We start from the raw sequence: 27,122 nt of genomic DNA on the forward strand, positions 1-27,122 counted from the left end.
TCGCTGGGCGGACAGAGGCGGGGGGGGGATTTAAGAAACCCATATATATTCTTCAATTGCTTTACCAGTAGATCGAATCAGCAGTGACCTCTGCGTTGCAAGCCCAGTGTGCTAACCATTACACTGATTATGTAACAGTAATAGGTTCGTGTCATTGGGAAGTCGACAATGTTGGATACGTGTGAAGGTCTAGATGTATGTATGTTGAACTTGTTGTGCAGTGCCGTATGCAGCCAACAGTGATAATCGGAGGTTGTGGGGAAAGGCCAACAACTAAACACAAATAGCAGTTCTGTAGAAATTAGTTTTCAATCGAGATGATTTAAAAGTACATTGGTCATAGTGGCTTCCTAATAATTGGAAGGAAGGGCATTCCAGACGGCCACAGAAGCGCATCTGAAAGTGCGCGATGCAGTGACCGTCTTTGTTCGATGGCTGGCCAAAAGCCGCTGCTGCCAGGATGACCGTGGTTCGCGTGATGGTTTATGCTCCTTGACGAGAACACCAAGGTATTGTGGGTCATTATTGGTAGTACTGTGTGTAATGAGTGCGACCTTATAAAGATATAACAAAAATAAGATGCTGTGGTGCAGAGTGCATTATCCATTCACCAGCAGAGAGGAAATGACAACGATAACGCAGTCCTTTATCAGTCAGATGTATTATTCATGTCATATATTGGGAAAATACAAAATAATAAGTTAAATAACAATTCTTGTACAAAAACGATGTAAACCAGTGAACGGTCACCTGCAATGAAACATTCTTAAATAACATTTTTTTGTAAATTATACACTTTATTTTTACTCCACTTGAATGGAAATAACCCTTTGCATTATACAAGCCGAGACTGTTACATTTGTATTTTTAAAATAAAGTGGGAAGATTTAAGGTGAAAATAATTTTAAAAATTGTCAAAGTTTCCCAGCAGTGGTGCTCAGGATATGTCCTATATTCCACACAGCAGATGCATTAACATTTCTCCATTTTCAACAAATTAAAGTAAGCATTCCCTTCTTAAAGGCTGGATTGCTTTGGTTAAACTGCAGATGTTGAAAATAATTGTTTGTAGACCAAATAATAACTCACAAGCTATATTTGCATATACGAAGGGAATGCTTTGATGCAACATCATAAATCGTGGGTTGCAATGACTCAAAGCAACGCAACAATATAACAAAAATAACACAAGCAAACAATTGGAAGTACTTATTTTTCTGGCACGATAATATATCAATGAACAACCACTCTGCTAAAAAAACTACGTTTTCTTTCTTCCAAATACAAGTGTCTACAATGGCATTTTTTCCATGAGCATAAAGTTTGCTTGATATTTTATTTTTGGCGTCGCAACTCTTGCCATGCTCGTAAAAATGGCCACTTGAACACTTTATTCTTACAAACTCGTGCATACGAACACTATTTTCCTCACTGTTCCTTCACATAAAGTACCACAACACATTTTGTTCGCACGGTCATGCCACGCGGTCGTAGTTTTTTTGTTTTAAAGTGGCCTTTTTTGGCCCGCACATTGGGCATTAATTCAGGCCAATCCACAAGAGACAAAGGGACAGGCCGTGGAAAAGGAAAAAAGTCTACTTTGGCAAGTGGCTTACAAAACTCGACACAACTCGAATGCTCCACTGTCGCAACAACAACAGCATCACAATCGATGCTGTTGTTATTGTGTCGAGAGCCAGGGGAAGGTGAGTGGAAGTGGTGTGATATCACACTGGAATATCTCACTGCATCGTGCCCATGGAAAAAGGACCACATGCTCAAAGTAATAACAAATAACCAAAATTTAAGAAGAAAAAAAAGGAAATATAAGGATGTAGTTATTACATTTAAATTTGCACCATTGTAAAGATATGCAGAAATTACAATTCAGTATCAGTATGCAGGGTTATTTGCTACATTAATGAATACATTGGCTTCAGCTGCCAGTATAAATTATATTATGCTTATTCACTAATGATTATCAACATTGAAATGACAATCACAGCACAGACATTATCCATGAGGACATGTTTTAAACAGTTAATACTTTCTTTAAAAACGACTCAATTTAATAACTTCAAAAAACGAAATGGAAATTAGGGGGTTCGTGTACCTACTTTTAAATGTACTTTTATTAAATAATTCCCTTTAACAAAGTCATCAACGACTCCCGTCAACTAAAACTACCGTAGTTACAATAACAGTCTTGTAAGCAAACATTTGCGAAAGTGTACCACTGAAGAAAAAACATTCAACATAAACAAACCTGTGCACTATCACGCCGTAGAATTATAACCACCTAAGCAGCGCTAGCCCCATCAAGACGACAATTCAGGTTGCACCAAAGAGTAACCTTAAAATGTGTTGAAGCACCCTTAAAAGATTGCGGTCCATATGGTACACAGCCAAAATACAACCGCAAAACAGCAATAATGGTCTGGTTCATTATGTATAAAAATACATACAGCAGCAATGACATTCTTATAAAAATGTGTACAACCCTCTGTGTTTTGTCACGTGGGAGCCACTCCAGGATTCACGAGTCGACCACTGTGCAATGTATCCATGCGGCAAGATTTCTCTATTTCTCACACAGATCATGGAATACACATCGAATAAATGTGCTCATTGGTTAGGCATTGAAAATCCGACTATGTTTGGCCCAGGAGGACTTAAGTTGCTCACTAGCTTTTTTATTTTGTGTCTAAGCCTCGTGGAAAGGTGATTATACAATTACAAACAATTCGGGGTTGTGAACTATAGCAGTGACGTGGTGTGCCTTTGAATCTGCGTGTAACAAGAGATAATATTTACCAATGGGGTTCCTTTGCACCGACATTATAGACTTTCAGTCAAATCGTGTTTATCATTACTTTCATGAGAACAACGCATACTCTTTCTTCCACTATCCAAAAAAGCGCACTATGTACTGTAATAAGAAACATTAAGCATTGCCATCACGTGAGTTGCTTTTTTTTCTCTTGAAGAAGCGTAACTCATTAACAATCGCCCCCACCCCGCCCCCACTAATGTGCTGCAGTATGCTTGTTGACTCATGAAGAGTGTGACAGAGGACATCCAAAAAAAGGATGTCTGATTCTAGAAACATCCGGAACTCTCAAGGATTTAAAAGCACGGCGGCATACGAGGGTCATGTGACCACATCCCGCTGTAGTTCACCGCAATACTCTTGTGCGCTTCCAAACAATGGGGCATTCTCAAGAGAATAAGCATTGTGGGGGGAGGGGGGAGCCGTTAAACTATAATCCTGTAGAATTAAAGCTTGCAATGATAAATATTTATATTTTGGAGTACACTTTAGGGGCCATATTTCAGTAGCCCAAGGATTGCAGATGCCAAAAAATTGTGTGTGTGGGGGGGAATAGAATGCTGTGCGTCTCATTGCCAGATGCTGCATTGCAAGAAAATGTGCAAACAAATTAATTATTTAAAAGCAAGACTGAAATATTTGAAATTGAATTCCTAAGCGAGGTTACTGTCGTCGATATTTTTTTACAACTTTTTTTTTTTTACAAATTTGTACCATTACCGCATTGATGGACACAGAGTAATGCACCACGCAGGCGTATAATTTTATTTTATTTAATGCGCACCTACAGACTTTTACTCGTGAGATTATAAGCGTAAATCACACAGCTTTGTGTTTTTTTTCTTACGTCGAGTCCCAAAGTGTGTTTTGTGCTTAATATTTCTCTTTAAAAAAAGTGACAGGGAAATAAAGGCAGGAGCGAGGGCCGAAACACGACACGGTGAAGCAGCAGTGGTGGCGGCGGGGGGGGGACGACTCAATCTACATCTCCAAAGTTTGTTTTGCAAAGAGGATGAGGTAGGCCCACTATGTAAAACAAAGAAAAAGTAAAAACACCGTCACAAATTAACAGCTATCAGAAACCATCCATTTGATTGACTATCCATATCAACAATTTCCAGCTAGGACAATTCCAGCCAACTTGACCACCGACCACGACCAGATACTTTACGTTACACAAGACTGCGAAAAAAAACCCGGTGACAATGTTCATCTGTGCAGCATCTCACATTGAAGGACCTCATTCTGTGTTTCAACCCGGTGAGTGTATTTCTGTTTAATGTGATATCTGGATAAGGGCTTGAGGTTAGGGATAATCAAAAAATTGCATAGTTTTGTTGTGTCTATGTCAAGGTGAAAAGTGCACTCGCCCCCCCCCAAAAAAAACTAAGAAAAAAGTTGTATCTTATAAGACGCCCTTATATATTGTTTTTACTTTTTCATCGCATTGCAATGGATCCCGCGAGCAAAATTTGTGACAAACGAGTGGCTTAAATTCACATCGGAATCGTTTTAAAGTTAGGAATATAACACGGATTTGTCACCGTTTCCTCATGCACCCTCCACACCACTTCCAACTCACAAACCCCAAGTTGTGACCAGACAGACCCAGCACCAGAAGAGACCACAGTGGCGGGGATAACAGCACTACATTTTTGTTTGTTCTACTTGACAATGTTTTTTTTATGCTAACTTTGCAAACGTATCTATTCAATTGCACTATTTTATAGGTGACGTCATTGTATACAAAGGTAAACAAACAAAAATAAACTGGTGCCCAAACGTGTCAAGTTAGTGTCAGTCACTATCACATACCATAACACACACCGTCGTTTGGACAAAACTCAATATATTTATACTGTTTAGTTTATATGCTCACTTTCTTCTTTTTGATATATCTACAAGTAAGGCTTAACAGGAGAATCTTACTAAAATTCGACACATTAGAAAATGAGGTTCATTGATAGCACCTTAAAAGTGATCTTGATCCCTTTTTTAAATGTCTGTAAATCGCAGCAGTGTTCGTAGAATACGTTTTTTTATTCCCATCCAATGCTGTAGATGCTGAAGAACCTCAAACGCAACGTGTATACCTATTTACACCGGACCGCCCTCCCACTCGAGTGGATGTCTAAAAGGGGTGCAGCAAACTGTGCACGGAGGAACTACGTTCGGTGGCATTCCACCAAAGGGCCCGACAGAGGCAGACTGGGTCTGTGCGACGGAGGGGCAAAGTGGGTGTTCGGGGGGAGAGAAGGGAGCATGCTCCCTGGAAGGTGGTACTCCGTTTCGCATCAGCAGTGCATCTATTCAGGGGGTCAATTGCGCATAGGATTTTTAGGGTAATTTTGCAGTTTTGTAAGAAGAAAAAAATCTGAGGAATGAAGCATACATTGCCAATTGTTTGCACACGTATATAAAAAAAAAGAATTAACAGCTATATTTCTACTGCGACTGTCACTACGGATACAACTGCAACAATTAATTCTTGAAACAACTTACGAGAACTACATTAGTACATGTTACACATGCTACTTACTGCCACTTTCCCAAATTGTGACAATACGCATATATTTTGACAATTATATTAAGGTTAAAAGTTCACAATATCCCATTAATATCCAAGATACCTAAATTCATGGCAAGCCACAGTGAACTTTAATACTGATCTGAAATTCTGTTGCCTTTTTCTCATCTGTGGCACACATCATATCATACTACAACCACACCTAAATGAATACCATTGCTTCCAACCTCCTCTCGTATATATTTTGTGGACACATCTTCACGAACAGGAGCTGAAGTATCTTTGTTTTTTTTAGCACATTTCCACTTGGAGTTTGGGGATTTATTTTTAAATCCAAATGTATTTAATTTTAAGTTACCTCCAAAATGTACACAATGCCCCTCTCTGCCCACAACCCTAAACCCCATCTTACCCTTTCCCATTCTCCACCATTGTCCTTTGTGCCAATATCTGTTAAGCTGGGTCAACTCTCCCATTTCAGAAACTAAGTTGCAGTAAAAAGTGCAAACTGCTCCTGGTACACACTTAAGCCGCACGTTGCATGCAATCGACGAGCCGCACTGACCTTCCATTTAAGGGTTTACAGATTCAACTCGTGTCTCAAAAAAGCCACCTCAAATTTTGCCGCAATTTTGTATTTGTTCAAAGACCAACATTATCTAAAATACAATGCCGTGACACGAATTAGTTCATCGCAAAACCCTGGCCTCAGTTATACTCATGACAAATCAAGCCTGGTGTTTCTTCATTCCCTACAGAAATTGGCACATTAAAGTGTCTTTTGTGACCCGGTTGAATCGGCTAACGCCAAATGGAGGTTCCTTTAATAAGTAAAAGCGGGTGATGCCTCTGTGAGTCATCGCAAGTCAATCCCAAGTTGGCTAAGCAAAAGCAAACCCTGTCCAGTTGAATGAGAGATTGCTTTAAATATTCAGCACTGCTTTCTCTCTCTCCAGTGGAGACACTTGCGAGAGATCTGCCGTACGACTGCAGGCAATATTGCTGGAGAGTACAAATACACACTCTGGGTGCGTCGACTACGCCCCCAGTTTCCCTCCACAATTTGCGAGCTCAAATTGCGCACGCGCGGAAAGATTTATAGTTTCACTTTTCTAAATGTACACATACCATTTATTGGCTTTGAGGGGGTTGGGGTAGGATTTTACACAATTTACAGCAATTACCGTCTAAACCATCATTGTTGGTAACGCATCGGCATATCACCGCCTGTCTATTGGCCATGAACCTGTCAGCTACAGCTAGGATGTCTCTTTAAACAAATTGAATACTGACTGAAAAAGAAAATACACGAACCCAGGGACTGGGGCTTCACCATAACAGGGGCCAATTGAAAAGCACTCACTTATTTAACAATGAATACGTAAAAAACACAGGGAGGGATCAGCTGCTGCAAAATAGCTCTACGTCTCAACCGTGCGCAACGCACCACGAACAGTACAACACCATAGTTATGCTGTTTGGTACCGCGCTGAAAGAGATACTGTCGATCGCAGTTGGCCGTCTCACGTTTAAAAAAACACGCACGTGACCACCGTTGCAGCTGTCTTTTCAAAAAACTATCAAACAAGTGGCAGTACATCTAATTGGGAAGAGGAAGCTGCTAATTGGGAAGAGGAAGCTGACTTTTCCTCCAATGCCCCCTGCCACAGCACGAACTGAGGTTGACACTGAAAAGGGCTGTGTATGCCACAGCACACAGGTTAAAGACATTGCTACGCAGCTGAACTTCAAAAGTGACAAAAAAAACCACCTTTGCCTGGCTGTTAATTGGAAAGTATTTTCCTCAATTTACTTTCTCAAAACATAACGCCCTGTAAAAAAAACAGGCACGGAATCCACGTCGTAGGATACAACCCTGCGTGCCACCAAATAAAAACCTAGCATTTTGGGAATGTGCCGATATCGTAAAAAAATAAATAGCATGCCACTAAAAATGTATGCAGGTGCGTAAAGTTGAACGTGCATTTGTTACTTGGTGAAAGGATGCAGGTTATTAAGTCATTACATGCGAAAGGCAACAGCCGCATGTTGGAGACACTCGCAGTGTGGCCTGCTTTTGCCAATTCTTTACTTCGTTTGGTGAATGCCTTAAAAAATACAGCGCGTGATTCGGTGATAATATATGCTCGGGGTATAAAGTTTCACCGCACCGCTCTCTAGAAATTGTCGCGATTCAGGATGATTCTATTCAAGAACCAATTGCATTAAAATGTTAACTGTGGTGAACGTAGCAGCCTCCAGTGGCGGGATAAATCAAGTGAACCAATTGAGTATCACACATATGGAACAAAAACGTCGATTCTTCCACACATGATATGACACGTCCATTATGAGATTAAGAATCCATAATAATCGACAAATTTACGTATCATTAGACCCACGACGGATAGCAGTGAGCAGTATTTGCATTGGCCAAATACAGGCAGATAATTTACCCATTTTATCATCGTGTAAAGTTTGATATACAAAAATTATCAAGGCTGCATACATTTGAATGACAATAATATGACATTATTGCATTAACCCTATTAAGGTCTGTGCAGCCAGGGGATTTTCAACAGCAAAGGTAATGTGCTTTTAAGTGTCTGATATTGTGATTAGCATTGGTAAAATTGTCGTGAAAACGTTCAAAACCCACAACAATTTTAATTTTAAAATAATTCAATGTAACGCATTGTATCGACGTGGTGCTTGCTTAACGGTACAGCACTACGTTAAATGCCACCTTTCTCTTACCATCCCTGAATTGAAACAAATTCACACCTACACGTATTCTCAGGTTAGTACGACTCTATTAATCATTTTGTTTTGCAAACAATTTCCGATATATCAGGCGCGTGACACAAGGTAAGTTCCATTGTCGGTGTACAATCATCGTGACTATGCAATCGCATCTTGTTTGCCAAATCTGAGGCATCACCCAAGACACAAATGGCATTTAAAACGTGACTCTTTGCAAACATAAGGTGTCCACAATTGTAACCAGGTATAGCTCTGATAATACACTTGGGCGAAAGCACCTTTTTCGTGACTGGTGCTACCTGGACAAACAGACCGTTCACCGAGCCTACGGTAACAAGCTTGGATTAACTGCATCAGCTCGCACAAAAACTCCTCCGCAAAATCTCCGCGTGCCCAGCAAAACAATGGGACGTTGGGCCGGGCGCCAACGTCGGGCTCACGTTGGCCCGACGGTTCCCGACCGCATGCCAACGTGTATGCCCCAACGCTGCACGTTCACTGGATGCGACGCCGCGTAAAAGGCTGCCGTCGGACAAGCGGGAGCGGGGTTCATGCCCACGGTGGGCGCCAGGCCCTCTGCTAGACAATAAACGGGGGGCAGGGGGGCACCCAGGAGATGGCACCTTAATCAAGAAACGGCCGCGCCAATATCCGCAACGGAGCCGCCGATACGCTCTTGGGTTTGAGAGCCGCGTCTCTCTCCCCCCGGGCGCTGCGAGCCGCAACCCGACTGCGTCAGAACAGCGGCGCTCGGACACAAGTGATTCAAGTTCCATCCGTCAGAATTTCCACACCAGAATACACCTGAGTATGAATGAGTTTAAAACAACAAAAAACGAGTTATAAGAATCGCATCGTTATTTTTAATCAAGTTTTTTTTTGCGGTGCGCTGTTAAAAGGTCTCACCTTCATCCTCATGGCGACGGTTTATAGGAAAGAGAAAGCACAGTGTTTAATCAGCTGTCGTGAAAGTGTAACTACGAGCATGCGGATAATTGAAACTGCTGTGACGTTTACGTATCAGGTATATTCAGGTGAGGAAAGCCTCTGAATTATCAAAATTGGTAGAAGTGTGTTTGTTTGCAAAGTTCCTGTGAAGTACATTTGACTAACAATTCGATCATAAAATAAAGTGCACAATGCAAAGTTACCCTCAGTAAAAGATATGTCTTCATTTTAAATTGAATTGAAAAAGAGAATTGTTTGCATATACTAAGGAAACTTAGAAGTAATCTGGAATTGTGTCATTTTATAAGTGTATAGAAATGAATAAAGACTTGCACTTTAGTTTTTGTTACCTGTAGGTTTTAAAACGAGAACAGTGTTACTGTTACAACCACGGATAGTTACACACATTTTCAATATATACAAGGCCACAGATATTCAAAAACAACAAGACCAAATAAATATGTGGCATTGACGTCTCCGAGAGCCTGTTTAAGATCAGACTTGCTTTATTATAAACAGCACCTAAAAATTTAAACCAGGGGTTTTGTGAACAGGGCATATTGGGATAAGCATTGAATGCAACGCAAGGTGGAACAAAATTGATCAAAATGAAGCCACAAATAAACAAAAGGTAAAGAAGAGAGAGGTATGGAAGAACAGATACGGTTGGATACTCAATGGCAAGATGGCCTAAGGGATGGGTGCCAATCACACACCCTTCGTTCCCTATAACTTTCAAGCGGAATTAACGTTCATGCTCCAAGGTATCGCGCACACAGGCACGCATCTCACATTTCAATGATAGATGACGCGTGCCAATTCCATGGCCGAAGGTTGAAGAGGATGCACCAATGTTCTTGTTTGTCATAACCCCGGGTTTAAACTGAGCATAATGAAACATTCAGGCTACGAGTTATTTTGCTGCTGAACCGACACACATAAACACCATTGCACGCCTTAGACCTTTTTGATTTGTTTGTGTGACATTACACCAGGGAATGAATCTCACGACGAGCGTAATTCGGAGTGTTCGGGAGCACTAGGATCACTTGTGGTATTGCAATGGAAATCGTAGTAATTTGCATTAGTTCGTCACGCGCACGTACGTGAGAAACGACACCAGCACTGCGGCGCGAGCCGTTCCACTCCGTGCATCCCCCCACCCCCCTTCCCCCACGGTGCAGCGACGGCTGTTACGGACCCTCTATCAAGCCGCACAAAAACTGAAGCCGAAACTACCGGACAAAGTTTTGTTTTCCCCCGCCGAGATCTCTCTCCCTCCCAAACAAGCACCTTGAAAATATGAGCGGTGCGCGCGAGAGAAGCAGCCGCCACTAGCCGTGGGTCGTGAGGGGCGAGCCGGCCGCTCAGACGCTCGTCTCGTACTCCACGAGCTCGTAGGCAAACGTAAGGTCCCGGTAGCGGATGGCCACCACCGTTGGGGTGGCGTACTCCAGCATGTTGATAGTCCTGCGAAGGCGGCGGTCCACGAAGTGCGCGTCCCATGCCGGGTACCGTTTCCTCTGCATGTCCACGCGGATGATGGGCCCCTCATGGCGCATCGGCCGCGGCGACGGGGGCGGCAGCGCAGGCCGCACCTGAAAGATGTCGGGCTCGCAGGCCCCGAGCGCCGACGTCCCCGGGGGGCCGTCGCGCTCGCCCCCGGCACGCGGCACCGTCGCCGCCCCTGCCGCGGCCGCTGCAGCGGCCTCGGCGGCCGCCGGCGGGATGGGGACGCCGTCGAGGACCTGGGCACAGCAGGAGAAGGGCAGCCCTCGGAACTTGCGGCCGTCCGGGTGCAGGAAGCCGTAGTAGAGCAGCATGAAGAGGGTGCCCAGGAAAAAGCTGGCAAAGACGGCGCAAAGGGCCGGGACCGCGAAGGCTTCCGTGGCCGCCCTGTCACGGTTAAAGTACCAGAGCAGGGTGAGGGCGAAGTTTTCGGTGGACACGAGCAGGTAGTACACAGCCATTCGCCGCTGTGACCGGCTCTCCTTGACGTTGAACCAGCAGAAGATGTAGACAATGCCCACCACCATGTTGAAGAGCACCTCCTCCCACTTCGACGTGCAAAAGTCCGTTTCGCCGTAGATGACCCAAAAGGTCATGACGCACCAGTGCACTGCCACGAAAATGCCAAAGTACACCTGAAAGATGGAGGCGAACAGGGCGAAGGAGAGCACGCGCGAGAGGATGGTCAAGGCCCTCCAGAAGATTTGCAGCATAGCACCTTTGTAGCTCATTCGGTTGCAGTCGTCCCGGGAATCCCGTAGCGCTTTGTGGTAGGCGGCGAGGACCCAGCTCAGGGACAGCAGAGAGACCGCTGTTGAGATGCCTACGCAAGGATTGGAGGACACGGCAAACGCTGGTGAGCGGTCGCGTGCACAAGCACGCCCACGAGCGCTACCGGGACGAACGGGCAACACCACCGACGTAGTTCTGCGGAAACATTGCGACCGGTTTGCGATAAAGGAGATTTTCTAAGCAATTGTAACGCCGATGCAATGAATAAAGAGGCGTTAAATTAATAACACTGGCATGAAAACATGAATATGTATTTATGGCGTGTACATTTGTACGTGGCGAATGAACAATGATAATTTCAGGACTGCAAAACAACAATTTCCCTTTGCACAAACTGGACATTGCTCTGATACGGAATCTGACATTCTATTCTAAAGAAAATAGTCTTATTAATGTCGAGGTCTCCACTCATAATTTCAAAAGCTTCGGCTTCCTTTAAATGGCAAAGTTGCACCTTTATCCATCGGGGCCAGGGCTGAAGAACTGAATACCATTCTCCTCTCCGCTCTGGAAAGGTCAAACGCAGAGATAAATGAATCTCCAAATGACAGGTTTATAAAAGTGCTTTGTTGGACTAAACACAAGATATTTTCGTGACCACCCAGGCACAGCAATCTAACATAGAACAATGATTATATTTAATATCCTGCGTCCGAAGCTCAGCAAACCGTGTGACCCGAGTTTGATTCCCGGCCAACGTTAACATTGGCAGCAAGTGATATCATAACCGGTCCTGCTCTCCCCTTCACCAACACGCACTGACCAGTGGGGTGAAGTATGGTTAAATATCCCCCCATGACCAACATGGTGTGGGGAGGTCTTCATCATTTGGTCGATGGGAATGGCTGGAATTTCTTTGTAAAAAATAAAATTCATAACTAAAACTAGCGATGAATGTAACTTTTTTTAAATAAAATATATTTCACGTGTTTAAAGAATACATACCAGTATTGTCTGCTTATTTATTTAGTTTGCTACTTATGTCCTTGAAAGCGACGATAACGATAATTTTATGTTATATCTTCTATAGTCCCGAGTCGAACGAGGAGCCATATCTAACCGAGGGAAAATCCTTCCCACTAAAACATTCTAGCAGTTCACCAGCATTGACTCCAGCGAGCCCGACTCTGCTGACGAGACAATTAATGCTCAAATCGGTCCAGGATTTGCTTGCGTTGAACCAATGCTGCCGTTAAACGTCACCCCAGGAGGCTGTCCGACTAATAGATTGTGCGAAAAACGTTTTGGTGATTTACGTAATGAGACATCCACGGGAACGAGGCGTTACCGTCTTAATTGTTGTGTTTCTAAGCGGTCGTGGTTGAGATTAACGCATACTGTATACACTTACTGTCATGAAAAGCGTAACATCATCATGGTCATCCCAACCAGACCCATCCCTCCCACTCTGCACTCATCCCACTCAGCGCAACCCCCACGCCACACCCTGCTCAGGATGTCACTTTTTTGCCTCTAATCTTAGGTTTCCGCTTTGTCTCACCGTCAGTCAGACTAATGGAAAGCCAAAGCCCCGTTGGGATGCCACTTCCGGGATTCTCAGCAGCACACTCAGAAAGAGCTATTTATAAACCGGGTCTGCGTAACCTTCCGGCCGAGCGACAGATGCAGCCAGACACGGGACAACCAATTCCTGCACTCGGTAAAACGGATTAATCACGGTTCGCGTGCACTTAGTCACGTGCCATCCATTAGGGCGGAGTGGGGTGGTGGGGGTTCTTACTATCGAGTCGTGGGATGCACGGATGTATTGTGTTCCCTTCTATCTTTCCAGGGGCCAACATTTCCAGGAATCGTCGTGCTTACGTGTCATCTCTAGCAAAGAATAACAGCCGACGATATTTATTGTGTCAATACTATTTGGATGAATCGGCGTTTGTTATTCAGAGGCCCACTCTGCAGTAATGAGTCCGATGCTTACGAATATCCTAAATTTAATTGATTTCAGTACAACAGCCTGGCCAGATCTGAACTTTCAATGGCAGCATTGTTTTATGTATCTGATATAGTTTTTATGAAAATTGTGATCAGAATAGCATGCAAAAAAATACCCCAAGCAACAGACTAATATATAAGTATAATACAAAAATTAACATCACAGGCAAGCGTCATGAGACATGACTTAACATGTATGTGAAAATGAATGTCAGTTGAATGTACAGTACTAAGCACCAAAGTGTAATGACGCAATGTTAAATTTTCTGATCACATGCGCACCAGTGAGATATTTGACACTGTTAATACTCGAGCTTTATCACTGACGAATTCAGGATAACAAGCCACAAACCCAACTGACTGCAGCGTTGGCACTTGTTGTCAGCACCTGTCAACATTGTATTTTCAACGGACCCAATTCAATAGATTGAGCATGTAAAAACTATTCACTGCTCTCAACGCATTGCATTTGCGTAGGTACCACTGCAAAGAGACCAGTGGTTGCGATAAATAATGTTCTGCAGTTGACTTATTTCCCTCATTAAAATGCAAATCAATTTATAACATTTTTGACATGCGTTTCTCTGGATTTTTTAGTTGTTATTCTGTCTCTCACTCTTCAAATAAACCTACCATTAAATTATAGACTGATCATTTCTTTGTCAGTGGACAAACGTACAAAATCAGCAGGGGATCAAATACTTTTTCCCTCACTGTATACGGCAACGGGTGCCTTAATCTGCCCGATTAGCACAGTAACGGTTCTTTGGCGGGGAGTGGGGGGCTGGCCGGGGCAGGGGCCGGCCTGCTGCCCCCCCCCCCCCCCCACTATACTCACACTGCACGGTCTCTGCGCGGTTGTGCTGCAGCATGATGCAGAGCTGCAGCACGAGCTGGGGTGCGCTCTCCAGGAAGCTCTCCACCAGGCGCAGGATGCTGGCGTCTGCGTACTCGTAGTTCATGGCCCACTCGAAGCGATGCTGGTAGTCCTTGCGCCGACGGCTCTGTATGCCCAGGTATATCACGCGAATGTACCTGCAGCCGGTGCCCACAACAAGTTATATTTGTTAAAAGAAAACGCAAGGACATTTGCGCATCGTCTGCGCTGGAGGGTTTCAGTGGGTTCACCTTCCGCCAAACCTCCCTGGTGAGTCGATAGATTGCATTGTGAAAAGATTCAGGGTTGCGATTATTTTGCAAGCGTCGCTTCTTTGATGCGATGGTGAACGTGGCTTGTCTCTCACAGCCGCAAGGGTCGCGTGAACCTATTGCACACAACATTACAAATACTTTAAATGATCATTTACTGCCCGTTGTGAATGAAGGTCTCCCCATGCCGTGTTGCTCATAGACGTTGCTTATAACCCTACTTCACCGTGCTGGTTCAGTGGCGGGTTTGTGAAGGGTGCGGTGGGTGGTCGGTTCAGATATCACTCGCCACTTACGCTAGCGGGGGCCAGGAATCAAACTCGGATCGATGGATTCATAGTGCAGTGAACGAACTTCGTGCCACCGTTCTACTCCATGCCACATATATGTAGTGCTTTTATTTCACGCGGACAGCTTTTTCTCCTGTGTCACTTTTTATTGAACAGAACTCCTCGCGGTCAACACCACGTGACTCCGTCGGAACTCTTCCGCTTGCGCTGCTCGCCCGCTTCGCTCATTCTGCTTTCTCTCAGCCTCTCCACTGCTAGCCTGCTCTCTCTCACTCTCTCAGCCTCTCCACTGCTAGCCTGCTCTCTCTCTCACTCTCTCAGCCTCTCCACTGCTAGCCTGCTCTCTCTCTCAGCCTCTCCACTGCTAGCCTGCTCTCTCTCTCTCACTCTCTTGCTCCGGCAGTACATACACTAAAATTGGAACGATACAGAGAAGATTAGCATGGCCCCTGCGCAAGGACTCTCAGCCTCTCCACTGCTAGCCTGCTCTCTCTCACTCTCTCAGCCTCTCCACTGCTAGCCTGCTCTCTCACTCTCCTCGCCTCTCCACTGCTAGCCTGTTACCGTACACTCTGCTAGGCTCTCCACTGCTAGCCTGTTACCGTACACTCTGCGAGCCTCTCCATTGCTAGCCTGCTCTCACTCTCCTAGCCTCTCCATTGCTAGCCTGCTCTCTCTCACTCTCCTAGCCTCTCTACTGCTAGCCTGCTCTCTCACTATCCTAGCCTCTCCACTGCTAGCCTGCTCTCTCACTCTCCTAGCCTCTCCACTGCTAGCCTGCTCTCTCACTCTCCTAGCCTCTCCACTGCTAGCCTGCTCTCTCACTCTCCTAGCCTCTCTACTGCTAGCCTGCTCTCTCACTCTCCTAGCCTCTCTACTGCTAGCCTGCTCTCTCTCACTCTCCTAGCCTCTCTACTGCTAGCCTGCTCTCTCTCACTCTCCTAGCCTCTCTACTGCTAGCCTGCTATCTCTCACTCTGCTAGCCTCTCTACTGCTAGCCTGCTCTCTCTCACTCTCCTAGCCTCTCTACTGCTAGCCTGCTCTCTCTCACTCTCCTAGCCTCTCTACTGCTAGCCTGCTCTCTCACTCTCCTAGCCTCTCCACGGCTAGCCTGCTCTCTCACTCTCCTAGCCTCTCCACTGCTAGCCTGCTCTCTCACTCTCCTAGCCTCTCTACTGCTAGCCTTCCGCTATATACTCTGCTAGCTTCTCCACTACTAGCCTTCCGCTATACACTCTGCTAGCGTCTCCACTGCTAGCCTTCCGCTATACACTCTGCTAGCTTCTCCACTGCTAGCCTTCCGCTATACACTCTGCGAGCTTCTTCACTGCTAGCCTTCCGCTATATACTATGCTAGCTTCTCTACTGCTAGCCTTCGGCTATATATTCTGCTATCTTCTCTACTGCTAGCCTTTCTCCCCATCTCCAACCTCGCCCTTGCCTCCAGAGGGGGTTTAGCCGTCACCGCTGGAGAGGGCGAGGTGTGGAGACCGGGGCCTTGGACTTCTCTCGTCTCTCCTCTTGTCTTCACTCCGACCAACTCAACTCCCTCTCTCTCACACTCCCGTATTCACCCCCCTCCTTATTAACTCCTCATTAATTAAGCTGGCGACCTCCCGTCGCCTCACGCCCGTGGCTTCCGCCGTTATCGCCTCAATCTCCCGTCAGCCTGGCGCCTGTTCCGAGCCTGCATTTGCAGCCAGCCAATCACTGCTATGCATCTTAATTAGCCGTCTCCTTTCCGTTGCTCTCTCTCACCACACCTGTTCGTCCTGATGCGACCTCACGGTCCGTAACTCGCATATGCGTGCACACCGCTTGTAACCCCCCCCCCGCGCGTTACTCCATGACATCACATCCCCCTGATGAAAAATCTAGCCGTCCCGGCTAGCCTTATAAACAACTAAGTAACGCGCGAATCTGTGACAGGTTGTAACAGCAAAACACAACAGCAACAAGAACAATATAAAAACAGCAATAAATACAGTGAGGGAAAAAAGTATTTGATCCCCTGCTGATTTTGTACGTTTGCCCACTGACAAAGAAATGATCAGTCTATAATTTTAATGGTATGTTTATTTGAACAGTGAGAGACAGGATAACAACAACAAAAACTGAAAAACGCATGTCAAAAAATTTATAAATTGATTTGCATTTTAATGAGGGGAATAAGTATTTGACCCCTCTGCAAAACATGACTTAGTACTTGGTGGCAAAACCCTTGTTGGCAATCACAGAGGTCAGACGTTTCTTGTAGTTGGCCACCAGGTTTGCATACATCTCAGGAGGGATTTTGTCCCACTCCTTTTTGCAGATCTTCTCCAAGTCATTAAGGTTTTGAGGCTGACGTTTGGCAACTCCCTCCACAGATTTTCTATGGGATTAAGGTCTGGAGACTGGCTAGGCCACTCCAGGACCTTAATGTGCTTCTTCTTGAGCCACTCCTTTGTTGCCTTGGCTGTGTGTTTTGGGTCATTGTCATGCTGGAATAACCATCCATGACCCATTATCAATGCCCTGGCTGAGGGAAGGAGGTTCTCACCCAAGATTTGACGGTACATGGCCCCGTCCATCGTCCCTTTGATGCGGTGAAGTTGTCCTGTCCCCTTAGCAGAAAAACACCCCCAAAGCATAATGTTTCCACCTCCATGTTTGACGGTGGGGATGGTGTTCTTGGGGTCATAAGCAGAATTCCTCCTCCTCCAAACACGGCGAGTTGAGTTGATGCCAAAGAGCTCCATTTTGGTCTCATCTGACCACAACACGTTCACCCAGTTGTCCTCTGAATCATTCAGATGTTCATTGGCAAACTTCAGACGGGCATGTATATGTGCTTTCTTGAGCAGGGGGACCTTGCCGGCGATGCAGGATTTCAGTCCTTCACGGCGTGTGTTACCAACTGTTTTCTTGGTGACTATGGTCCCAGCTGCCTTGAGGTCATTGACAATATCCTCCCGTGTAGGTCTGAGCTGATTCCTCACCGTTCTCATGATCATTGCAACTCCACTAGGTGAGATCTTGCATGGAGCCCCAGGCCGAGGGAGATTGATAGTTATTTTGTGTTTCTTCCATTTGCGAATAATCGCACCAACTGTTGTCACCTTCTCACCAAGCTGCTTGGCGATGGTCTTGTAGCCCATTCCAGCCTTGTGTAGGTCTACAATCTTGTCCCTGACATCCTTGGAGAGCTTTTTGGTCTTGGCCATGGTGGAGAGTTTGGAATCTGATTGATTGATTTCTTCTGTGAACAGGTGTCTTTTATACAGGTAACAAGCTGAGATTAGGAGCACTCCCTTTAAGAGTGTGCTAATCTCAGCTCGTTACCTGTGTAATAAAAGACTCCGTCAGGCACTGCTGGTCTCCTTTTGTCTTTTATTCAGGTTCTTCTCCGCACCCCACTGGCCTTCTCCCGGATCAGTGTCGTCTCGCGCACGCCCCGCGCACGCTCCCTCTTGCGTGCCACGCATGCTCTCGCGTGCCACGCACGCTCTCTCTCGCGTGCCACGCACGCTCTCTCGCGTGCCACGCACGCTCCTCCGTTAGCTCCTCTATTCCCGCACTCCGCACACCGCTGGCCGACAGCGTGCTGAGGTCCTTCGGCCACGTGGCCAATGGCGCGGATCTTTTCCTCACCACCCAACGTGGCTCAGCCTTTTAACTTCCCCGACTGCCCCGATCTCTTCCGGGCTTCCCCTTATATCCATTCCCCCCACGTGACCCTGACTCCCGCCTCCCGGATCGTCAGATCCGGCCTTCCCATACTACCTCGCTGGCTCCCCCCCATTGACCTCGCCTCCCATTGGAGCCGAGGTGAAAGGTGGCCCCTCCCACATGCCCCGCAGACCAGGCTCCGCCCCCCAATGCCCCGGGCCGCGTGATTGGACCAGAGGCCAGCAACAAGCCCATTTACGCTCGCATTACACCTGTATAAAAGACACCTTGGAGCCAGACATCTTTCTGATTGAGAGGGGGTCAAATACTTTTTCCCTCATTAAAATGCAAATCAATTTATAACATTTTTGAAATGCGTTTTTCTGGATTTTGTTGTTATTCTGTCTCTCACTGTTCAAATAGACCAACCATTAAAATTATGGACTGATCATTTCTTTGTGAGTGGGCAAACGTACAAAATCAGCAAGGGATCAAATACTTTTTTCCCTCACTGTACGCGTGTATATACAGGTGTGTGCAATGCAGTCTGTCTCTTTGAACGCTCCCGCATTCCTCAATGAAAAACAGTCCTCCATCAGCGGGTTCCTGTTGCCGGTCCGTCACCACAAACCAGGTCCCACACAGCCGGGGGAAAAGATGGCTCAGCGCTCGTCAGAGAGCCGTGTCTCCTTCTCAATGAACCGTGAGCCTCTTGTGGGTCCCGGTCGCGCCAAAACGAGCAACCCTGCTGCGGCTGGTCCTTCACCTCGGATTCCAATGGCCGGCCGGTTGACTCACCTTGCCTTAGTCGGCACGATTCTGTGGGCGAAAGGGAACCAGGCTCCTGAGGCGCGTCCGCTCGGGGCGGCGTGACAGGCTCGTCGGACGCATCTGACACAGGCCGTTTCGGGATGGGAGATGACGCATCATAATTCATGACGGGTGTACATACCACCAGCATTGCCCGAATTGAATACGAACGCACTTGGGTCAACGAACATCAATGACCTCTACCGGCCCTTTCCACGGGCGATGTAGTTTGGGTGACGTGCCCACCGGCACAATGGAGCCACACCTTGTCACCCTGGCGCCACAGATCGCATGAAGGTTGCGTACCCCGCAAGCACTCGTTGGCCGCCTGACGCCATGCCGAATTACTTATGGAGGCCTCACGAGCCTCCCTCAATTGCTCAAGGGTCACCTGCATGGGAACCGGCATGGCCGATGCCTTACCCGGTGGACGCACGCCCAATTTCATTAACGCCGCAGCCTCAGGCTCCCGCCCATACATCATATAGAAGGGTGAATACCCCATCGAGGCATGTGGGGCCAATCTGTAGGCGGCCAGAACGCTCGGGATGTGCAAATCCCAGTCGGTTTGTGCCGCATTAACTTGCTGACACAACATGGATGTCAAGGTTCGATGTAAGCACTCAACCATCCCGTCTGTCTGTGGGTGGTATGGGGAAGTCCGAATCTTTTTTGTGCTAAGGGAATCACACACTTCCTTTAAAAAAAATTACCCTGGTCAGTGAGTAATTGCTCTGGTGCACCCTTGTCCAGCACATACCCCTGCAGAAAGGTTATGGATGCCGCCGATTGGTCGACCAACGGCCACGCCATCTGCCACCGGGTGAGATTCTCAACCCCAAACAGCAAATATTTGTGCCCCCTCTGGGTAACGGGAAATGGACCCAAAATGTCCAATCCCACCAATTTGTTGACTCGAGAAACTGTTATGGACTGCAGCGGCACCGTGTACGGTTGCGCGGGCGCCTTCCGATGTGCACATTCAGGGCAAGCTTTAATGAACAAGTGCACATCATTGTCCATACCCGGCCAATAGAAATCTTTCTATAAAGTCAATGACGTTTTCTTAACTCCCAAATGCATCAATTTATCGTGCACAGTGTGTACAAGTTTGCCTCGCAGGCTTGTGGGCACAACAATGCAAACCCTTTGAAGCTCGACGTCCTAACGCAAGAGGAGTCCATCCACGAGCCATAAAAAGTGGCACTAAACTGACCCTGGCGTCCGGGAAGTCCGGCACCGCAACCTGAACAGGGAGAATTCCGCTACCTGCAGGGGTCCCCACTCATTGAGGTCGAGCCCCATAATGCGATCGTCTGGCGTGCGCACCTTGCCTATCTGGCCAATAACGGCCGCGGCGACCGTACCCAGGGCCATCTGTAATGGCGGCCCACATCGCGACGAGCCCGTAACGCACTTGCATGAGTCGGGTGGCGGCGGCAGGCGTGACAGCGCATCCGCGTTAATGTGGCGGGTCCCTTTCCTATACTCCAACGGGCCATTTGGCCGGAGGGTTGGTCCACACGCAGAGAGTAGCATGGTTAGATCGGACAAAGAAGTCCCTCCTGTAACAATATGGACGATACAACTGCATAAAGTGGACCATGGCTAGTAATACAATACCTCTGCTCAGCAGGGGACAAAACATGGCTGCCATATGCCAATACTCTCTCCACTTTGTCGATTACCTGGGACAAGACGGCGCCGATGCTCGTATCACTCGCGTCCGTGTCGAGGATGAACGTCCAATGCCACCAATTCATGTATTTTAGAAATCCGGGTAAACAAGCGGTGGTGCATTGGCTAGAACGTCACAAAGTGCTTCAAAGCAATCCTGCTGTGCTTTGCTCCAATTAAACTTGTGTCTCTTAGCTGTTAACTCATGGATCGGTTTCGCGTTCGTTGCGAAGTTCTTAACAAATCTGCGGTAGTACGAGGCAAAGCCCACAAAGCTGCAGACCTCCGACACTGATTTGGGGGTTGTCCACGTGCGCACACAGCTCGTCTTCTCCAGGTCAGTAGCGACTCCCGACGCGCTAACCACGTGACCCAATTACTTAACAGATGTCTGTAGCAAATTACATTTTTGTGGTTTGAATATCAATTTAGCGTCCCGCACCTGGGAGAAAACATAGCGCAGCCGCTGAAATAGTTCATCGAAATTTCGCCTGAAAACAATCACGTCTCTAAATAAATAAGACACGATTCCCATTGCAATCCCAACAAAACCAGTTCCATAAGGCGCTGAAAGGTGGCCAGCGTAGAGTGGAGTCCCATCGGAAATACATTGAAGTGATAAAACCCCTGCGGTGTACGAAAAGCCGACTTTGGTTTTGACTCCTCATCCAAAGGCAATTACCAAAATCCCAACAAAAGATCGAGGGTCGAGAAGAAACACGCACCGGACAAGGCGTCCAAAGAATCATCCATGCACGGAAGCGAATACACATCCGCCACAGAAACCTTATTAAGTTTTCAAAAATCCACACAAAATCGCAACGAGCCGTCACACTTTTTGACTAACACAATTGGCCAAGGGTGGCACAGTCGGGTTTTTTACAATCGGGTTTAATTGTCTTTTTATATTAAACCCGATCATCTGAGATTGGGAGAAATCCGGTTTAATTGGTTTAAATTGCAGAACCCGCACTTCTCAACGATGGGCTTCATCCATTCCAAGCAAAGGAACTCACTGGCGCCCACGATTGTGGAGAAGCTCGTGTTCATCAAGACCAACCTGCCCGCCGCATTCTACGACTACCCCGTGCCCGACGGCCCCGAGTAAGATAGCAGCACCGACGAGGAAGCAGCCTAAGCCTATCAGAGTTTAGTATTCATTAAACCAGGTTTTAATTCCCCGAAATCGGGTTTAATTGTATTAAAGAAAAAACCCGATGCCCGCCGCTGTAAAAATCGGGTTTTTTCCACCCATGCAATGGGCACCCCCCAAGGGCTGGTGGAGGGAGAAACAATGTCTTGCGCCAACATCTCGTCCACCGTCTGACGAATGCCATATTTTTCATGCGGGCTCATCCTGTGGGAGTTCAATCGAATCGGAGGTGCGTCCCCTGTATCAATATGATGCTGTAATAGGGTTGTCCGGCCTATATCGTATTTGCCGTCACTGAAAACATCCTTGAACTCATGCAAAAGCCGGCGAAGTCACACACGCTGCTCGGCTGTCAAATCCCGATTTTCCTCAAACAACCGCCGCAGCCACTCAGGTTCAGCAATCGCATACCGGTCGAGCCTGTACCAATCCCCCTGACATGCATGCCCTGTGTTCCGTACCCACGGCCGCCTTCCTGAATAACAATCGGAGTATGCCCTGCATTAACAACTTGAATAAAAGGGTCGCTATTCGCTTACACCACGGTCAATGCCCCCACCAAAGAAGGTGTCCGCGACACCACATTCGAGGGGGTCAACAAGACTCCCTCCGCTGGGTTCACCAAGGGCCAGTGTTTACGCAGCCGTAATGGCACAAGCATCTGCGTGGCTGGCAGAGCGCGTACCGTGTGGCTAACCATAGCCTACACAACAGCATTGATGGCGGTATATTTCGTAGAAGTTTTCCAGAATTCTAGACGCTGCCCCGATGGCATCTCAAGACAGCCCTTATCTAGGCGAATGTTAAGGGGCATCTTGCGCAAGAAATCCGTGCCCAATAAGCACGACATGGCCAAAGTCGTGGTAACCAACACAGGGCCATCCATGCGTACATCCCCTATTTGTATAGTAGCAATCATGTGACCCACAATCCCAAGACTACCACCATTTTCCGCAATACATGGCCCGTCCACCTGCTCTAGCGGCCGGGGTGAGGCCGGCAAAGAATAAAAAGTCGGCAATGAAATGAGGATAGCCGAAGCACCCGTGTCGATCACCACACGGACCTCTACTCCCTGAATAAACGCCATAGCGTCCGACGAACCCGGCGCAGCACCGAACGCCCGATACGCCAACGCACACCATTTACTATCATCATACAACCTGCCGGGATGAGCGGTTACAGGCAACATGGCGCGGATGAGTGATGGGAATGAAACGACCATGTGCATGATGCGTCGTGACTCGCCTGTGGTCCTCGGGACAAGGAGAAGTTGACGCTGTAGTTCGCAGGAGCTCCTGGCGGACTGCCAATGCGCAGCCGGCAGTTCCTGGCGATGTGCGAGGTGCATCTCCTCGGCGGTCCGCGACGTGGTGGCCACCCAACCGGCAACCGACCTCCCCGCATCTCTGCATGTCGTGGACTTGAAGATCCGGTTGCGTATCCTGTGCTGCCATTGCTGGCCATCGAGTCCCCTTCACCGTTGTGCACGCTTTTGCAGCTGGCTCTTCCCTGAGGCCCAGATGCGCCTGAATGTTATTCGCAACTTGGAGGGATGAGAGGACGTCGTCGTCGGCGATGGAGAGGATGACCCCCAACTCCTTCACCACCGTCAGTAGCCGTTCTAAAGCGAGCGAGTCGAGAGCTGTCCGATCTGTGGAAGGATAGGCCACCCGTCCGAGGGCTAACAGAGCGCTGCGGAATTCCAGGGGCGACTCCGTGTCACCCCACTTTCTGAGCTGGAACTTCCTTCGGATGGTCGACGGTGGTTCGTAAATAGCCACCATCGCAGCACAAGCACCGGCGAGTGACGATCGATCGGCCTCAGGGATGGAGTAGAAGGCGGCCAACGAGTCATCCTCGAGGGCCATCGGCAGGGCCCGCAACACCTCGTGTTCCGACCAGTCGACGGAGCGATATGCTGCTTTGAAGCGGATAGGAAATGCCGTCCAGTCGCCCTCGGTCACGGAGAATGTGCGGACCTGTGGCAGCCGGCGCAACACAGCTGTGTGCCCCGTCGGCAAAGTCGATGTCGAGTCCGACGCATCTGCTGCAACGGCGGGTCCCGTGCCCGCTCGGTCGGACACGATCGGTGTTGTCGAAGCGACATAGACGTCGTCTGGCCCGCTGCCATCAGCATGTTGAACATGTACGTAACTGCTGCCAACGTGGTCTCCAAGTGTGCAGCAACGTCCCACCAACTCCGTCTCGATGTGCTGGCCGAAGTTTCCTCACGCTCACTCACTTGCGCCGAGGGCAGCCGGTCCTCTGGTTCCGCCCGCTGAGCAACAGTCTCTGGAGCCATGGCGGGAACACCCTCCTCGTCGTTCTCATCGTCGGAAGAGTAGACGGGTAAGTTATTTTGTTTACCCGCTTTCTTTGACATGGCTGCATAGTTCTTTTACCACTTCGACACCAAATTTAGTGTTTTTATTTCACGTGGACAACTTCTTCTTTTTCTCCTGTGTCACTTTTTATTGAACAGAACTCCTTGCGTTCGACACCCCGTAACTCCATCGTGATTTTCCCGCTTGCGCTGCTCGCCTGCTTCGCTCGCTCCGCTCTCCCTCTCTCTCTCAGCCTCTCCACTGCTAACCTGTTCTCTCTCTCACTCTCCTAGCCTCTCTACTGCTAGCCTGCTTCGGTTCCACTCTCCTAGCCTCTCCACTGATAGCCTGCCTGCCACGCTCTGCTCGCTTCGCTCGCTCCGCTGCTGGCTTACCACTACACACTCTGATAGCCTCTCCACTGCTAGCCTATTACTTTCCACTCTGGTAGATTCCCACCGTACACTCTGCTAGCCTCTCCACTGCTAGCCTATTACTATACACTCTGCTAGCCTCTCCACTGCTAGCCTATTACTATACACTTGGGTAGCTTCTCCACTGCTATTCTCTCCCTATCCCTTTTGCTAGCTTCTCTACTGCTAACCTACCACCACATACTCTGCTAGCTTCTCCACTGATAACCTTCCGCTATATACTCTGCTAGCTTCTCTACTGCTAGCCTTGCGCTATACACTCTGCTAGCTTCTCCACTGCTAGCCTTCGGCTATACACTCTGCTAGCTTCTCTACCACTAACTTCGCAAGCTCACACTTAGGATTCTGCTATCTTCTCTACTGCTAGCCTTTATCCCCTTGCATCTCCAACCTCGCCCTTGCCTCCAGTGGGGGTTTAGCCATCACTGCTGGAGAGGGCGAGGTGTGGAGAGCGGGGCCTTGGACTTCTCTCGTCTCTCCTCTTCACTCCGACCAACTCAACTCCCTCTCTCTCACACTCCCGTATTCATCCTCCTCCTTATTAACTCCTCATTAATTAAGCTGGCGACCTCCCATCGCCTCATGCCCGTGGCTTCTGCTGCTATCGCCTCAATCTCCCGTCAACCTGGCGCCTGTTCCGCGCCTGCATTTGCAGTCAGCCAATCACCGCTATGCATCTTAATTGGCCGCCTCCTTTCCGTTGCTATCTCTTGCCGCACCTGTTCGTCCTGATGCGACCTCACGGTCCGTAACTCGCACATGCGTGCACACCACTTGCAAACCCCCACGTGTGTTACTCCACTACATATAAATGGGTAGTAAACAAAACATCCAATATTTCACACGGTATTTGATGCATGTTTTGTGAACTTACATCATCGATAATATTGTTAAACATCGTTCCACTCTGAGAATGTGCCATATCTGTGAACACTTTTGAGATGGACATTCTGCTCCTAAAAAAATCGACTTCATAAAATTCTGTGAAGTCCAGCCCTACAATCTGGATTTGAAGCTTTCGTGACTGCAGGAATCCATGTCGTGGTCTATTATTTTCTACCTACGTGACTTTACCGAAAGAACCAAAGAGTATCCAGCCCTACAGTTATTACAGATCAAAATAAACATGTGAAATTTACATTTAACCATGGCTTTGCAACTCCAGAGACTTTGTGATCCTCGCCCACCTATGGCACTCTCAGTCTGAGATCATGAGTATGCATATAAACAATCAATATGTCACGCTCACCTTATATAATGGAGGGAGAAATTTTACAAAACAGTGCTCTCATTTTGACCATCTATGAACCCAGTGACTTGAGTTTTATTCTCAGCCAAAAGCGTACGATATCAGAACTTGTCCTGGCGATCATCACCCCTGTAACTCTTCCTTAACCTGCACTGGCCAGTATGGTGAAGTATGGTCAAGCAATCGCCATGATCAACGTGGCACGGCAAGGCTATTGTTCAGCAGTGAATTGACAAATGGGTGGGGTGTAAGCTGTAAATCTTGATTAAATAATGCCAAAAAAAAATCTCAATTGTATAGTTAAAAAATGATGATTTAACAAACGTAATCTTGAAACAATGCAATACACCAAACTGTATTACAAGGTAACGCCACTGTGTCTATGTACCTCCGATTAGCCCCACACCTCCGACGAGCTTGGTTGACTATGTACAGTGCTAAACAAATTCAACATACATACATACGTATTTCCTCATTCAATGTTTATTGCATAATGGTTTTATAGCTGTCAGGTTCACGAGTTTTGTCTTGTAAACCAGTACCTATTAAGTAAGTGCAACAAATAACATACATAATACAACCCTCTGCCATACATAGCAAAGCTTTATAATGTGTGGAAGGCTTAGCTGTCAAATGTGATGGCCTTAAAAGCAAAATCATGGAAATATAACTGGATAAATGATAGGTTTCTGAAAATATTAATAATGATATATCCCAAAATAATGAGCAATTATAACCATGGTGTAAGGTCCAACGATGATTCACACAATTTTACTGAGTTGCTGATTATCTAACATTTAGAATATGTTCTCACATCAATGTCATTTTACGTGTATATATTTATATATATTCATTACGTAGCTTACTAAACCGATGTATGCCACATATCGATGCCTTGCCTACTGGAGGTGTAACAATTCATGACAGCGCGGTGTGATGTCGTTACTTGTCACGTGGCAGGGCCACCATTTGATTCGATATTTTTTTTTTACATCGCGATGAACGTAGTGGCTACCTGTGGCTGCAAATGGTCACTCGAACCTATTGCGTACAACATCTA

General features: G+C 47.2%; 1 protein-coding gene and 1 pseudogene across 1 annotated transcript in view; one reads left to right on the forward strand and one right to left on the reverse strand.

Annotated features, from left to right (window-relative positions):
• Positions 1 to 642: 642 nt before the first annotated feature.
• Positions 643 to 27,122, reverse strand: part of XKR6 (XK related 6) — a 64,515-nt gene continuing 38,035 nt past the window's right edge. The window contains exons 2-3 of the mRNA XM_078600362.1: positions 14,161 to 14,357; positions 643 to 11,400 (exon numbers count right to left, since the gene is read on the reverse strand). Coding sequence (XP_078456488.1) covers positions 10,436 to 11,400; positions 14,161 to 14,357 — 1,162 coding nt within the window. The 3' untranslated portion in view covers positions 643 to 10,435. The remainder of the gene's footprint in view (positions 11,401 to 14,160; positions 14,358 to 27,122) is intronic.
• LOC144722463 (U6 spliceosomal RNA) lies at positions 15,153 to 15,221 on the forward strand (annotated as a pseudogene).

This window comes from Lampetra planeri, chromosome 14 (assembly GCF_965212315.1).
Source record: "Lampetra planeri chromosome 14, kcLamPlan1.2.h2, whole genome shotgun sequence".
Lineage (NCBI taxonomy): Eukaryota > Metazoa > Chordata > Hyperoartia > Petromyzontiformes > Petromyzontidae > Lampetra > Lampetra planeri.